At 46.5% G+C, this 14,413-nt stretch overlaps 1 protein-coding gene across 1 annotated transcript; it reads left to right on the top strand.

Moving 5' to 3' along the window:
* Nucleotides 1–8,225: 8,225 nt before the first annotated feature.
* On the top strand, nucleotides 8,226–14,023 carry TMEM271 (transmembrane protein 271). The gene has a single exon (XM_058044306.1). The coding sequence runs from the start codon at nucleotides 8,257–8,259 to the stop codon at nucleotides 9,340–9,342; it is 1,086 nt and encodes a 361-aa protein (XP_057900289.1). The 5' UTR covers nucleotides 8,226–8,256; the 3' UTR covers nucleotides 9,343–14,023.
* Nucleotides 14,024–14,413: the final 390 nt, after the last annotated feature.

The following is a 14,413-nucleotide window of genomic DNA, read 5'->3' on the forward strand; positions in this document are numbered from 1 at the left end:
CAGAAAACATGCAGCAAAGATAGACTTCCTCTAGAGGAATGAGGTACTCTCATTAGAGATGAGGTACTGCTTGCACCCAGATAATGGAGAATTAAGCAGAGGGGAACTGTGATGGTAAACAAGAAATGAGCAGAAAGCCTAACATGAGAAAGTCTCTAAGAGGGAACAAACAACATAGAATAGACAGAAAAATATAACAGAGAGAACTGGAAACCAACCTCCAAATGAGAGAGGGGCAGATTTACATAACAAAGGACTCTGAGGGAAAAAAATCTGTCATCTGAGGGAACAACATAAGGTTCTTTGAGTAGCAAGAGGCACAATGAAGTTTTCAACAGAGAGAGCGTTTGAAATATCAGAAAGGAAAAAATTGAGTTACCTTAAGGTAATAACAGAAATTTGGGGGAAAAACAGTCACATAGGAGGAAAGGTCATCAGTGCCCCCAGCCGGCAGCCCCACAGCTGGGTGAAGGACAAAGAATGAGGTGCACTGAGTACAAGTATCACTTTCTATGGGAAAGACATGGATAAAAAGCAATCAAAATTCTCAGATAACTGGGAAAGGACATTCCGCTAGAGATGAGGAAGCTGTAATACCATCATTCATTCAAGGTCTTGGTAAGACCATGAAAGATACAGCATACTGTCCTGGTTATGTGCTTAGGGATGAAGTCAAACTGCAGAGTATAAAGAGTTTTTAATACAAAGGGTGGGAAAAAAAAGAAAATGAAAAAAGAATAAGAATAAGGAAAAAAGATCTGATCTGTTTAGCAAAATGAAATCTCAGAGGGAGTTTGTTTGCTGTCTATAAATACATCCAGAGAGTAAACATCAGAGAAGGAGAAGAGCCATTTAAGTTAAAGGACAATGTTGGCACAGAACAAATGTGTGCAAGCTGACCATAAAATACACTTAGCACTAAGACAGGCAGTTTCTAATCACCAGAGCTGTCAGGCTCAGCACAGTCTTCCAACAGGCAGGCAAAGAATTCTAGAGAAAAAGTGGGAGTTATTCATGGGTGCCATGACAGGGACATGATGTATGCAAGACCAGCAGCCTTACAAGGTGTCTTATGAAGTCCCTTGTGTCCCAGCATTTGCTAACAATTTCCACCCTTTTGTAACTTTAAAATTTATTTCCAGTGATGCTGCAGGCTCAAAACAGCGAGTTTATGTGCCCTGACAAAAGTTTCCCCTCACCAGACCTTTAAAAGCATCCACCAGTGTCTCAGGGAATCAAGAAAAGTCCAGGGCTACCCTGTGCCCATGGAGAGTCAACTCCTCCCCCAGCAGCTGCTGCTATGGGCAATAAGGACAGTGTGTCTGCTGTTCACCCACTGCTGCTCCTTCAGTAGTACCAGCTTCACTGCTCACCAACCCACACCCAAAAGCGTTCTCCATTGGCATAGAAAAGGATGCGCTTTGATGGGGCTCATTTGCAATTACAAGCTAGGAAAAGACCAGGGAAGCAGCTGAGATAGGGCCTGAGACCTCTGGGAGAAACAAGCTGTGACAGGCAGCTAGGACAGCAGTTTTTGTAGCTTTGTTACCAAGCTACAGCAGAAATCACAGCTCAACCACAAAAGCAAAAGTCTGTAGGCATCATTCAGGCAACAGCCACACTGAGCCCTCAGGCAGCAGGAAGGTACTTCCTAGACTGTGGAGCAGCATAGATCTACATGAAGGCAGACTCACCATGCTCTTTGCATCCAAGAATCAGCCAGATTATTTCTTGTCTCAACATCCAGCCAAAGGAAGAAATCATGATGCACGTGAGCTACACCTTCCCATCATGACTTTTGCTTACAAGGCAGCCCCAGGTAGGAGAATGATTTCCCTATTACTCTGATTGAAGATTCTAATGTACACTTTCGCAGTGTTTCACAACTCTTGCTGGAGTGGAGACCTTCTCTTCCCCTCCACTCCTGCCTTGAAATCTCTTTCTGTAGAAAATTAAAGGTTATTTAGGCTAAAAAAGAAGCACCCCAATAGGCAACAAGTTTAGTAAAGCACTCAATAGAAGGTGACTTCTAGTCCCTCCTTCAAGAGCAAGTTATGCCCCTGATATTAAACAATCACTGAATGAAATGCAATTTAGATGCACAGAAATTCAGAAGTACAGCATCTTTTGAGGACAGTCTCCTCTAAGACAAAGTAGCATCAGCAGAGGGTTCTCAAGATCCATGTGTCAAGTGCAGTACCTAAATTTTGGACCCGGGCAGGTGAGACTAAAAGACACGTTCTTGAATAAGTGGGCAGCACCTGGTGCATCTCAACTCATCTCCTGCACACTCAGTCCTTCCTCTCCTCAGATGCAAACAGGTTTGTTTTCCCAACAGATGGGAGAGTACAGTGTCAAATTACAGGACACAGAGCTAAGTAACTCTTTTCTCCCAAACTAGCTAGGGAAGCTAGCTCCCTTTCCCCTAAACCTGCTGTGCTGATTATGGCTTGGACAGAGTTAATTTTCATCATAGGGTCAAATGTGGAGCTGTGTTTCAGATTTGTCCTGAACACAAGGTGGATAATACAGAGATGTGTTTGTTATTGCTGAGCAGGGCTTACACAGAACCAAAGCCTTTTCTGCTTTTTGTACTGCCAAGCTGGAGAGGCAGGTGGGGGTGCCTGGGAGGTTGGGAGGAGACACAGCCAGGACAGACCACCCAAACTACCCCTGAAAAGGGATGTTTCAGACCATTTCACATCATGCTCAACATTTTAAGTGGGATGGGGGGCAAAGAAGGAGTGGGGAAGAAGGAGGAAGAGTGGGACACATTTGGAGTGAGGTGTTTGTCTTCCCAAGCCACTGCCAAGTGTGATGGGGCCCTGTTGTTCTGGAGATGCCTGAATGCCTGCCTTCCCATGGGAATTGGTAAATTAATTCCTTATTTTTCTTTCCTTGTGCATGCAGCTACTCCTTTCCTCATTAAATGATCTTTATATCAACCCACAAATTTTCTGCCTTTTGCCCTTTTACAGTTCTCTCCCCAGTCCCAACAGTGGCACAGTGAGACAGTGACTGCATGGTGCTCATGGGGCTCAGCCACAAAACCATATGGACCTTTCAAACTTCTTAATGTCTTTATTAGCACTGTTCAGCAGAAGACAAAGCTGATGCATGATTGCTGCTCAGGTCTTATGCTGAAGGCCTAACCAGAAGCTAAGACATATGTCTTAGGCCTGATCCCAAAGATCCCTATCTTGGGAATACATCAATTATGTAGACTGAACTGAACTGAAAGACTAAACTGAAACACACTTCAAAATAATTTGAGAGCCCAAAGTGAAGGACTTTGAGACACCTTTGGCTGGCAAAGTGTTCAACAATCTTCTATGATCAGCTTAACAACTTCTTACAACCTACACAACAAAATACCACCCAGGTCCCACCATTAGAACAGTAGTTAGGAAGCTATTAGTTTTCCAAAAAATTTGCCATAATTTAAAAATTTTGTGACATAAGTAAAGAAGTCCATTGTTTAAGTAATATATCAAATAGTATCAAATACCCCAAGCAACCCAGTCCAACCCCAAAGATGTGCCTGCTTTGAGCAGGTCTCATTAGACACCTCTACTGGTGCCTTCCAACGTAAATTACCATGATCTTAGAGTGCAAACCAGCTCGCTGTTTTATAACCCTAACTTCTCAAACATTTCTTCCCTTTTCCAAAACTCCTAGCAGTAACAGCTGCCAGGAAAGCCTTACATGTTCAGCTTCTAGCACAGGCTTTGCTTTCTCTATTTTAAATCCTTATATTATCTTCCCAACCTCTCTGAAATGTCACCCATTGAAACAGCATTTGCAGGTGTTTTTTCATCAGTGCCCAGCAACAAGTTAGGTCCAGACTTTTAGCCTTATGTAGGTCCTTTTCTAGCATGTGTTCTCTATAAATTCCCTGCAGAGATGAGTCTTTCCCATAAAATACTGTGAAAATTAGAGAACAGCAGGCCTCTGGCACACAGAAATATGCTTGTAGACCCTGTAAATGGGAAATAAGAAGAATCAGAAAGAAATGTGATGGATTTCAGATTCAGAGTTTCAAATTTCCAATTTCTAATGTATTCTTAGTAACTGTGTGTATAGCAATTTTTGCAAGGAGATTTTACAGCCCATAATGTCCCCTATGGACACGGGAAAAAAATAAAAGGAAAATGTAGTAGGAAACAGAATAAGTTATGGTATGTTACACAGCCATCATGACTGAACAGTTAAAGCTATGACAACTGTTTATCAAACTGGCACAGAAATAACAACACATATATCTTATCATAAACACAGTGTGGGAGAAGAGGCAGACAATAAAATAATGCAATGCACTTTGGTGGCATAAGCTGAAGATCTCCATCTATTTTACAAGCACGCATTTTAGCTTCAAGCCTAGAGTGCAAATAATTAATAGCTCTGTTGTCCTTTGTGCCACTGAGTCAACACAAAAAGTTAAGAGGCTGATCTCCTCATTACTGAAAACATTAATTTCTGTGCACAGCAAGCAAAGCAAGCCACCTAGCTGGTCATGGCAGTGACTGACTACCCCCAACAAGGCACCCAACCCAACAAGCAGAGTTCCCTCAGCTCCCCTGTGAGCCAAACAAAACCTTGAACCAAAGATCTCCTATCATTCTTTGGAGACAGGACCTGGCCATAAATGACTACCACTGCAACGCCCAGAAAGCCCCGACCATGATTGTGAAGAGACTGTTGGGAACACACGTTCCAGGCCAATGCTGTTCTACAAAACCTTATACACTTGCTCCAAAGCCCACCAGAATAACTCTTGAAAACAACTCATAAACTTTGGAAAAGGAAAACATGACTAATAAAGTTCAGTGATAAAACAGCTGCCAGGGACTCAAAACTACCTGCAATGACTAATTTAGCAACTGATGTCTGTCAAGGCCAAGTGGCCTGCAGTTCTCCCATCTTTTGTTGCTCACAGATACTATTTTTTTTCAGCAGGCAGACCTGGTTGAAGAATTAGACAGACACAGACCAGCTATGAACATGCAAAAGGGCATCCTAATTGTACTGGAAGGGGCCACTAGCTAGGACTGAGGTGACCAGCATTACCCTTTGGGGTCCAGAGAACTCTTCAGTGACCTTCATTTGCAACAGTAGGTCAGCCCTTCTTTTTATAGTAATGCCAATTCAGTCATCAACAAATCATTCAGTATAGGTATATGGATGTTTTACAGAGTCTTATGTCTATTATTATTAATGCACCAACATCATTACAACGTTTCTTGACCTGTTATCCAAAGCAACTGACCTTCAATGTGCAGGATATGCTAATGACCATACTCTGTGGGCATGTCTATGTGTATGTGTGTGTTACTGAAAATGTGTCACAGTGCAAAGCTGTAAATAACCTGGTGAAAAACTGGGCTAATTCAGAGTGGCAGCGAAACACAGAAAGTTTATGAATAAATAACATGTGGCGAAACAAGTTGGCAGTGAAACTTCCGGCTTTGCACATTGAACATGGTGCTTGGAAGAAAAAGAGGCATTTTGGGGAGAAGCAGGTAAAGGCTGGAAAAGGTTAACAGTAGCAAGCTGCTCCACAGGAGAAATAAAAAGGTACAGCAGAATTATTAATTGCATTATTAACTTTGTGTGTTAGCCTGGCCTCTCACAATGCACAGCTTTGTGGGATGCAATCAAAGATCAGTCTCCTATCACAAACACAGGGAGGAAAAGGTCCTTTCTTTAGAAGATGACATTAAAGATGAGGAAGACTGAACACGAGAAACAGCTGTAGGAACACCTGAAGAACCATGCTGGATAAGCCTTGCTGACTACTTCTGGTGGTTGCCAAAACTAGATGGAAAGGAACACCAAGATGAACGCTTTGTACAAAAAGGGAACAATTTGCTGCCAATGGAAAGTTTGCTTTTTTACTCTAACCATTTTTAAGGTAAAGGCTGATTAATAAAATGATGCATAAAGGCTTAGGACTTTTCTTAGTTTTGTATTTATTTAGTGTTAAATTAATCTTCTCACCACTTGCCACAATAAATATTTCACTTTTTTAAGGTCTTGACAATCAAGTTATACAAATCACACATTTCCCCCACATGTAAGTTTATCTTGTGTGTCAGGGAGTAAGGCACTTTGCACATTCTACATAGAATTAGTTCATTAAGTGTTTGCTCCCCACTAAATACATCTCTTCATCCTCCACACAGAGTGTGTCTACCAGGATTCTCTGGATTAACAGCTGGTTTGAGAGTTTACATGTGCTTTCTGAAGCAATATTTTGATGCTCAATAAAGATCTCAAGCGGTGCATACTGTAATTTATAAAATCCTGTGTGTCCTCTGTGCATTCATGTTTTAAGAGTGATGGGGTGAGTTCTTTCCCGGACACCCGAAGATCATCCGCAGCAGTCCAGGCACTCACCACTAGCAAAGCCAAAGTCACAGATCCTATAGCAAAATCTTCACCCTGCCACAGATGAGCAGGCCAAGACACTCAGCCCCCAGGGTTAGGGAACACCTGGGAAGAGTTGAGGATGACTGGGGATCACATACCCAGCCATATCTTTCTCGAGGGACACAAGGAGGCCAGTCAGGACTTTTGTGTTTTCTCACATACTCCACGCTCCATGGGCCTTTTGTGAACAGGAGGGAGAGAGTAAAATTCCCTTGGCTGCGTGGTCCTGGGGGGCAGGAAGGCGCATCCCTTTTGGATATTACCTTTTGGATACTGAGCCAATGATACTTCTGGATACTGTAACCTTTAGAGAGCTGGACGCCAGGCAGGACAGCCTCCCACCAAGCGTCCCTGGGAGCACCACTGCCCCACGCAGGGCACAGAAACCTGTCTCGGGGAGGAGCAGCCGCTGCAAAGGAGACCAGTGCCCCTCTGCCCAGGGAGACTACGGCAGGGTGCTGTTGTCCTCAGGGAGGTGCCAAGAGGGCCCACCCCGACGAGACAGAGGGAGCAATGTCACATCTCTGCAGAAAGCTAAACACCGGATAAAACGCCACACACGCCCCTCCTGCCACCAACAGGTGCACCTGCTCTGCTGGAAGAGAAAACGATTTGGAAAACTGCTTTTTCTCTCTCGCTTGCTCCCCTGAATGCTAATCAGCGGCGCCGGCTAAAAATACCCAGCAAGGCTGGCGTGCGCACGGCAGATAGGGAAAATGGGGGAGCTGAAAGGCTACAGCTTCCCGGAAGAAAAAAGGACTGGCGAAGAAGAGCCTTCCTCAAGAGCCCCTTGCCAGACTCGCCCCTCCGAGGCTGAGGTTCCAGCCTCTCCTTCACAAGGCCACTGCAGGCGCTCCCCGAGGAGTCGCCGGGCCACCATCTACCGGGGCAGCTGGCGGCACCCCCCCGAACAGGCTCCCACCCCCGGCAGCGCTGCAGGCGCTCCCGGACGGGGCGTCCCGAGGGTGCTGCTGCGGCCGTCCGTCCGTCCCTCGAGCCCCGCCGCCCACGGGGTGAAACCCCACAGGGGCTCACCGGCGGTGCCCGAAACAAAGCGGGCTGCTGGGGACCGCCGCCCCCGCCGGCACGGAGCACTGCGCCGGGCAGCGCGGCGTGGGGGGCTCGGTCCGCTCGCTCGCTGCATCACAGCGGCCGACAGACCGCAGCGCGGTCACAGAGATGCACGGCGGCTCGCCGGCCTCCTGCCGATCGCAAGAGCTAAGAAATAAATAAATAAAATTAAGAGAGGGAGAGAAGGCAGGAACACTGAGCCAAGCAGCAGCCCTCGGCAACGGAACCCGCGGGGGTGTTCAAACCCCCGCCACCCCCTGCCCAGCCGCCCGTCCCGAGCCGCGCTCCGCGGTGCGGGGCCGGCCGGAGGGCGACGAGCGGCCCCTCCCGCGCATCGCGGGTGGGAGGGCGGGCTGGGCAGCTCCGCCGCCCCCGGCCTCACCGGGGGTCGCACTCTCCCCCCGCCACCCGCGACGGCCCGGTGGGCCGCCCCCTCCGTCCCCCCGCCCGCCGCGGCTTCCATCCATAATTAATCGCCTCCCCGCAGCCGCCGCGATAAGAGAGGGCGGGCGGGGACGAGGAGGCGGCGGCGACCGGGAGGCGGTGGGGGGAGCGTTGCGCGCTCGCCGCGCCCGGCTCACTGCGGCCGGCAGCTGCCTGCCGTGCGGAGCGGAGCGGAGCGCAGCCGCCCCGTCGGGGAGCGCCGCGCTCGCATGGCCGCGCCGCGCCGCGCCGCCGCCGCCGCGGGGCCGGGGGGGGCCGCGGGAGGAGGATGAGGCGGACGGCGGGGCGGCGGCGGCGGCGGCGGCGCGGAGGATGAAGTGGAGCGTGCGGGGAGCCTGCGCCGCGCTCTCCAGCTGCCTCCTGCTCGCCTGCGCCCTCAGCGCCGCCGCCGTGGGCCTCAAGTGCTTCTCGCTGGGCTCCGAGCTCAAGGGCGAGCCCTTCCGCCTGGGCACCGCCGCCGGCGCCTTCTACTCGGGGCTGCTGCTGGCCGCCGGCCTCTCGCTGCTCGCCGCTGCGCTGCTCTGCTGTCGCCCGCCCGACGAGGCGCCCGTGGCGCCGGCTCCGGCACCGGCCCCAGCGCCGGCCTCTGCTTTGGCCCCCGCCGGGGACCCGGACCCGGCCAGCGGCGGCCCCGGCGGGGCGGAGGCGGCGGCCGCGCCGTCGGGGCCGGTGGAGAAGGCGTCGCCCGGGGGGCGGCAGAACTTCCTGCTTCTGGGGGTGCTGGTGTTCATGCTGGGCGTGCTGAGCGCCTTCGCCGGCGCCGTCATCGACGGCGACACCGTGTCGCTGGTGGAGAGGAAGTACTCGCACTATTGCCTGCTGCAGCCCGGCGGCGCGGCCCGCCCGCGGAGCGGACCCGCGGCCCCCGACGGCACCGCCGCGGCGCTCCGCTGCCAGAAGCTGCGGGACTACCAGCAAGGCTTGGTGCTCTCCACCGTTTTCAACGCGCTGGAGTGCCTCCTGGGCCTGCTTAACCTGCTTCTTGTCAAGAACTACAAGGCCGCGCAGCAGCGCGGACGGAGGCGGCGGCGGCGGCGAGCGGCCCCGGCCGCGGCGGCGGCGGGCGGGCGGCGGCGGCGGCGGAGGGGCGGCGGCGGTGGGCGGCGGGCGCCGCGCCACAGCCAGGGCTCCCTCTTCTCCGGCGGCGAGCCCGAGCTCAGCCCCGGGGATTGCCCCTTCCAGGCCGTCTCCTACATCAACGTGGGCGTCTTCCACGTCTTCGACGAGGCCGGCGTGGAGGTGCACTGTGGCGGACATCCCTCTGTCGAGCTGCCCGGCTACTCGCCTATGGACCCCGAGCTCAACGCCTCCTATCCCTACTGCTACCCTCTGCCCAGCGAGCAGCCCCCCGCCTACGAGGAGATCTACCCCGGGGAGCCCTGCGCTCACGGCACCTAGCGCCTGCTGCCGCCGCCGCCGGGACGCCCGGCTCCCCGCCCGGCCCCCGGATCGCCGTGACGGCCGGGAGCGGGCCCGCCAGCGCTCCGCAGCCGCGGGGCTCGGGGACACTTGTCGCACCACCGACGGGATGGTCCCGCCGTCGCGGGCGCAGCGGGACACGGGCGGCGTGCCGCCGTGCCTCTGGCTCTGCGGAAGCTTCTCCTCCCTCCCTCCCTGCTCTCCTCTTCTCTCCCCCCCTGCCCTCCCTCACACCGACCCTTCGTCCGCCGGCGGCTGAATTTTCCGAAGGCTGCGCAAGAAACGCCTAAGGGTTGGTTCCTCCCGTCGCCTCTCCTCTGTAGCCAAGTTTAGTTCCCTTCGAGTGATTCATCAGTCTCCAGCTTTAGCAGTCCAGAGTTACCCATTTATGATAACCAGCCAGTGTAAGGAAAAGGTGTCATGAAGCTTCTTTACCTCTCAAAAGAGCTAAATTTCTAAACAACGCAGAGACATTTGTGTCACGTTTACTAGAGGTGTATTGGGGATCTTTAACGTTTACACTACTCCTTGGGAGAATTGAGTTCTGTTTTAAGATTTAGTGAGTTAAAACATTCGTTGGTCGTGTAAGATGCACATTGAGAAAAACCTGCACTTTGAAAAAGAAACAGGAAAAAAATCAACAACGTTTTTGTACACTAACGTGCCTGCTTTTGTTGATAACTTCTTACTGTAAAAGCTTTCAGAAGTCTATAGTGAAAATGTTTGGTAAATTCACTGCAGTTTAAAATTGATGATTAGTTCCTTTACTAAAATAACTGAGATGTTGCTAGGATATGGCAGTTAAAAAGGAAGTCCAAATGTAGTACACATTCCTTTTTGTAAACAGGTTCTGTGTTTTTAATGCAAGGCAGGATTTCTTTTGGTTTTGCACAGGTGAAGGGTATAATTCTATTTTGTACAACTACATGGTTTACCTTGTAAAGAGTTCCATTTTACCTGTTACAATTCATCAATCTGGTAAGCTTGAATATTAAAAGTTTTATTTGAAAAATATATATATTGTAAACAGCCTTAACTGGTGCAGTAGTCACAGTTTTAAAGGATAAAATATATATATATATATAAACCATCCTGGAAGACATCTTCCAAATGTGTTTTCAAAACAGTATTTCTACTCCTATTTTAAAGCAAGGATTTTGTTTGTTTGTTTGTTTTGTTTGTTTATTTAAAGAAAGGCCAGTCTAATTTCTGAAAAGGGGGAGGGGGAGAGTGATGGGATCGTATGCTGTTAACTCTTAGTGAACTTTGAAGTATTAAAAAGGGTTTCTGGAAAGAGAAGTGCTAAATCCTTCTTTTTGGATTCTGCTGTGGAATGCCATACCAGATAGCATAAAAAAAGTGCTAATGAAGGAGAATCAGATGCGGCATATTTTATTACATCATTTGAGAACAGACACAGGCTTGATTTCATGTTGCATGCAAAACCAGCTAGCAACTCTCCTAGTTGCATTTGGTTAAATACCCCAGTTAAGGTATACAACTCCAGTTAAGGAATATTGAAATGAAGTATTACAAAATAACCTTTTTGTCAATCCTTTGTTTGGAGCCTGCTGCATAATGCCAGTGTATCAGCTACCCAGGGGCTGGGGGGTGGGGGGAAGGTGGAAGAGGAGGGGAGACAGAGTGGAGAGAGAGTTAAGAGTATGCAAAGCTACAGTCTATTTCTGTGGTTCATGGAAAATTATTTTGAACTTTTTAGCTGCAGAGAGGCTGACGTAATTTGCAGCCCTAGAACTGGAGAGAGAGAGATTTGATTCTAAAATAGTCAAAAAACCTCTGCACTGTTGTTGTTTTCTAAAATGTTTTGACTTGCACACTTTGTATAATCTAAAATGCAGAATGCCTGAAAAGTCTTAAAGTTGCAAACTGATGTCTGTGAAGCTCACATTTAAAGCTCTAGTCTAGAGAAGAGAGTGAAAAGCAGCAGTTGCAAATTTGTCGAGTATTCTAAATAGCAGAAATTTAAAATAGAGCTCCTTTTGGCCAGCAGATTTCCTGGTGTGGAATGCCAGTCTAAAACATATGCCCTAGCTAGGTCCCATTTTAGTACTGAAGATTGGTTTTATGCTGCCTCTCTGCAGATGCACCTTCTTAACCCCTTATGGGAAAGTAAGAAGTCCAGTAATCTTTGCCTGTAATATTGATTTAGGCACAAGACCAATTCCATAGCATACTTTATTGCTCATACAAACGAGATTTTGCAAAATGAGTAAAGCAGAGAAACTAAATTCTTATGTAGGTCTCCAATTGAATGAGTTTATGAGACAGCATAGTACCTGATACTGAATTAAATGGGAACTGCTAGACTGCAGAGTGATTTTGAAAAACAGACAAACCAGCTAGGTGCCTAAATACAGATGCAGATGTGTGATAATAGTTGTTGTTTTTTTAAAAATTGGCTACATACATTGTAGTTCATGGAAGGTGTATCCTAGTTTTACTTAAGGAATGGATTTTCTGTCATAAAAAGACAGCATTTTACTTAAGATCGTTATTTTAGGAATTATGAACTAGACAATTCTGAAACTCCAGATGTTCCAAAGATCAGTGCTCAGGGAAATAAATGGAAAGTCAAGAAAGCTACCTATTATGCTCAATTGTTTAAATGTAAACAATTTTAGACTATGGATTTTTAAGATTGTTAAAGTCATAACTTTTTTTTGTATGTATGTGTGTGTACATGCCTGTGTAAGTGTGTTTGTGTTTTATTTAAGTCTTTTCAAGATGCCATTGAATATTTATTTGCAGCTCAGTTTTAGTTCTTAAATTTCTACTTTTCTTCATTTGGGCTTTTATCCCTGGAATAGTTTAATTTAGTGGTGGACAGATTGCCAGAATAATGTCCAAGTCAGACTCCCACAGAAGCCAGTAGGCGTTGTTTCATTGACTTCAGTGGATCTGGGCACAAATGATATGTAACACCTACTCTAAATAATCTTCAAAGTAATCTCGATCTTCTGGCATGACAGGATGCAGCAGTGGCATATAATTTCTCAGTTATTTGTGATTTCTATGGACAGCGGTATTAACAGAGGTCAGCTGTGGTGTTATACACATGTTTTTAAAAGCAGGAAAATGAATTGGCAGGCACATTGACCAAACAAGCCATGTTTTGTTAAAGATGGTATATCAGTGTTTCAGGTGTCTGGTGACTAACTTTTCTGACAAAATACAAAACACCACACAAATTTATTTCTCAGTGAGAAGAAACTTACAAATACAGGATAAGAGATGAAGCTTCACAGGCATGATTGCAGTATTGTGAAGCTGTTTTTAGTAAACCTGAGTCATCATTCTATCTTCTGAGCAATAATGTTAGAGTGTATGAACTATACTGTGCCAAAATTGAAAATAGGCTGGTGTGGGAAGCATTGGAGCTTAGGTTAATTACCTGAGAGGACTCATACTGTCCCTTTATTTCCCATTCTCCATCACAGGATTGTCAAGGTGAACACAAACCTGATCAATTCCTGTCACTGAAAGGTGATAACTGCAAGGCTTCTGCCTTAACTGGCAAAACCATGGAGAAGGGAAAAGAAACATGTATGTGCTATCAAATCTCCATTTTGCCTACCTGAAGTAATGACTTCTTTTTGCCTTATGGCTTGTGGTTTTAATTTGCTTCCAGCTGTACTCACATCTGTTCAAAGGGAGGGAAGAATAGGTTCAACACTACTGTTTTATCACAGTGAAATACTGATTTTGTAGCTTTCAGCTCTCAGCATTCGTGTTCCTTCTGCAGGTAATAGTGGCTAGTCAAGGTCTGAAACGGTGGAAAATCAAGTCTGCTGTCTTTGATGAGACAGGATTTGCCTTCATGTGGAAATAATTTATTCCCACCAGCCTATTAGCAATTCACATGGATTATTTTCACACTCCAACATCCTTGCTTAAATCTTACTTATACTTTGCATTGTAATTGACAGACAGAATATACATTAATCTAAAAACAGGAAAAAATTATGTTAGAGGGAAACTGTATTAAAGTAGTACAGATTTTACTCAAAGTTTGATTTCACTGTAGGACTTCTTTGGTTCACCAAAAAGTGCTATGGCGGCTGGTATAACTTAGATATATTTCAGACATACTGTTTAATAATCAGAAAAGGTTTCTGAATGTTCACATGAGAATGGCAATCTGTTTCTGCTTTTGGATATAGTACATATGAAAACCTTTTCTTCATTTTGCCATTTAATCCAAGATTGATCCTCAAGAAAATGTCAGTAATTGATCTTGTAACTTTAGGATCAATAAAATAAGTTTTAAAGCACAGCATATCCTATAAGAAAAGCCTAATGCTCTTCATTTCATATTCTTTATTGTTTTAGGTGGATGTCTAATAGTAATAATAACTGAAACTAGTATTTAATTACAATTTCCATTACAAAAATTTGGTTTTCAGATACTTAGAACTGGTACAAATGGAACCACAGTATAAAATTCCAGGTATTACCATGAAGTTGAGTCTGTTTTCATAAGGCAGGTATTTCTCAGTTACAAGATGTTCAAATATTTCAGATAAATTCTGCTGGTAAAAATCTGTTCATTTTGTATGATGGCGCTCTATACATGTTCTAGTTACCTCTCCTTAATACAGGCACATATTTCCAATTAAAATGCACAAGGGTAAGACTCAAATTTGTCATGATCACTGTCCAGTTTTTAAATTTCTTAATTATCTCTCAGTAGTTAATGGCATGGGACTAGGGTGTATGTTCCAGAATCAGCAGCAGCTCATCTAATAACAGTTTAGCAGATAACAGATGGACTTCAGGAAATCCACAGGCTAATGGACTGCAGGGGAAAAAACCTTCAGTTACCTGTTGCAACAATTCAGCATACAGTGTTTCCTGCTCCAAAGGAGGCGCTGCCTAAACAAAATAACTAGAAGAAATCTGAGCTTTTAAGTTGAGTACATTGTGTTCTCATTCTTACACCACCAGTTCTGAAATTCTTCCCTTGCATGGCTTTTGAAGAGTGAAATCCTCAAATTGATCTTCTGAAAATATGATTAAAGTAACTGCCTGG

Source organism: Melospiza georgiana, chromosome Z (genome assembly GCF_028018845.1).
Source record: "Melospiza georgiana isolate bMelGeo1 chromosome Z, bMelGeo1.pri, whole genome shotgun sequence".
In the NCBI taxonomy this organism is placed as follows: Eukaryota; Metazoa; Chordata; class Aves; order Passeriformes; family Passerellidae; genus Melospiza; species Melospiza georgiana.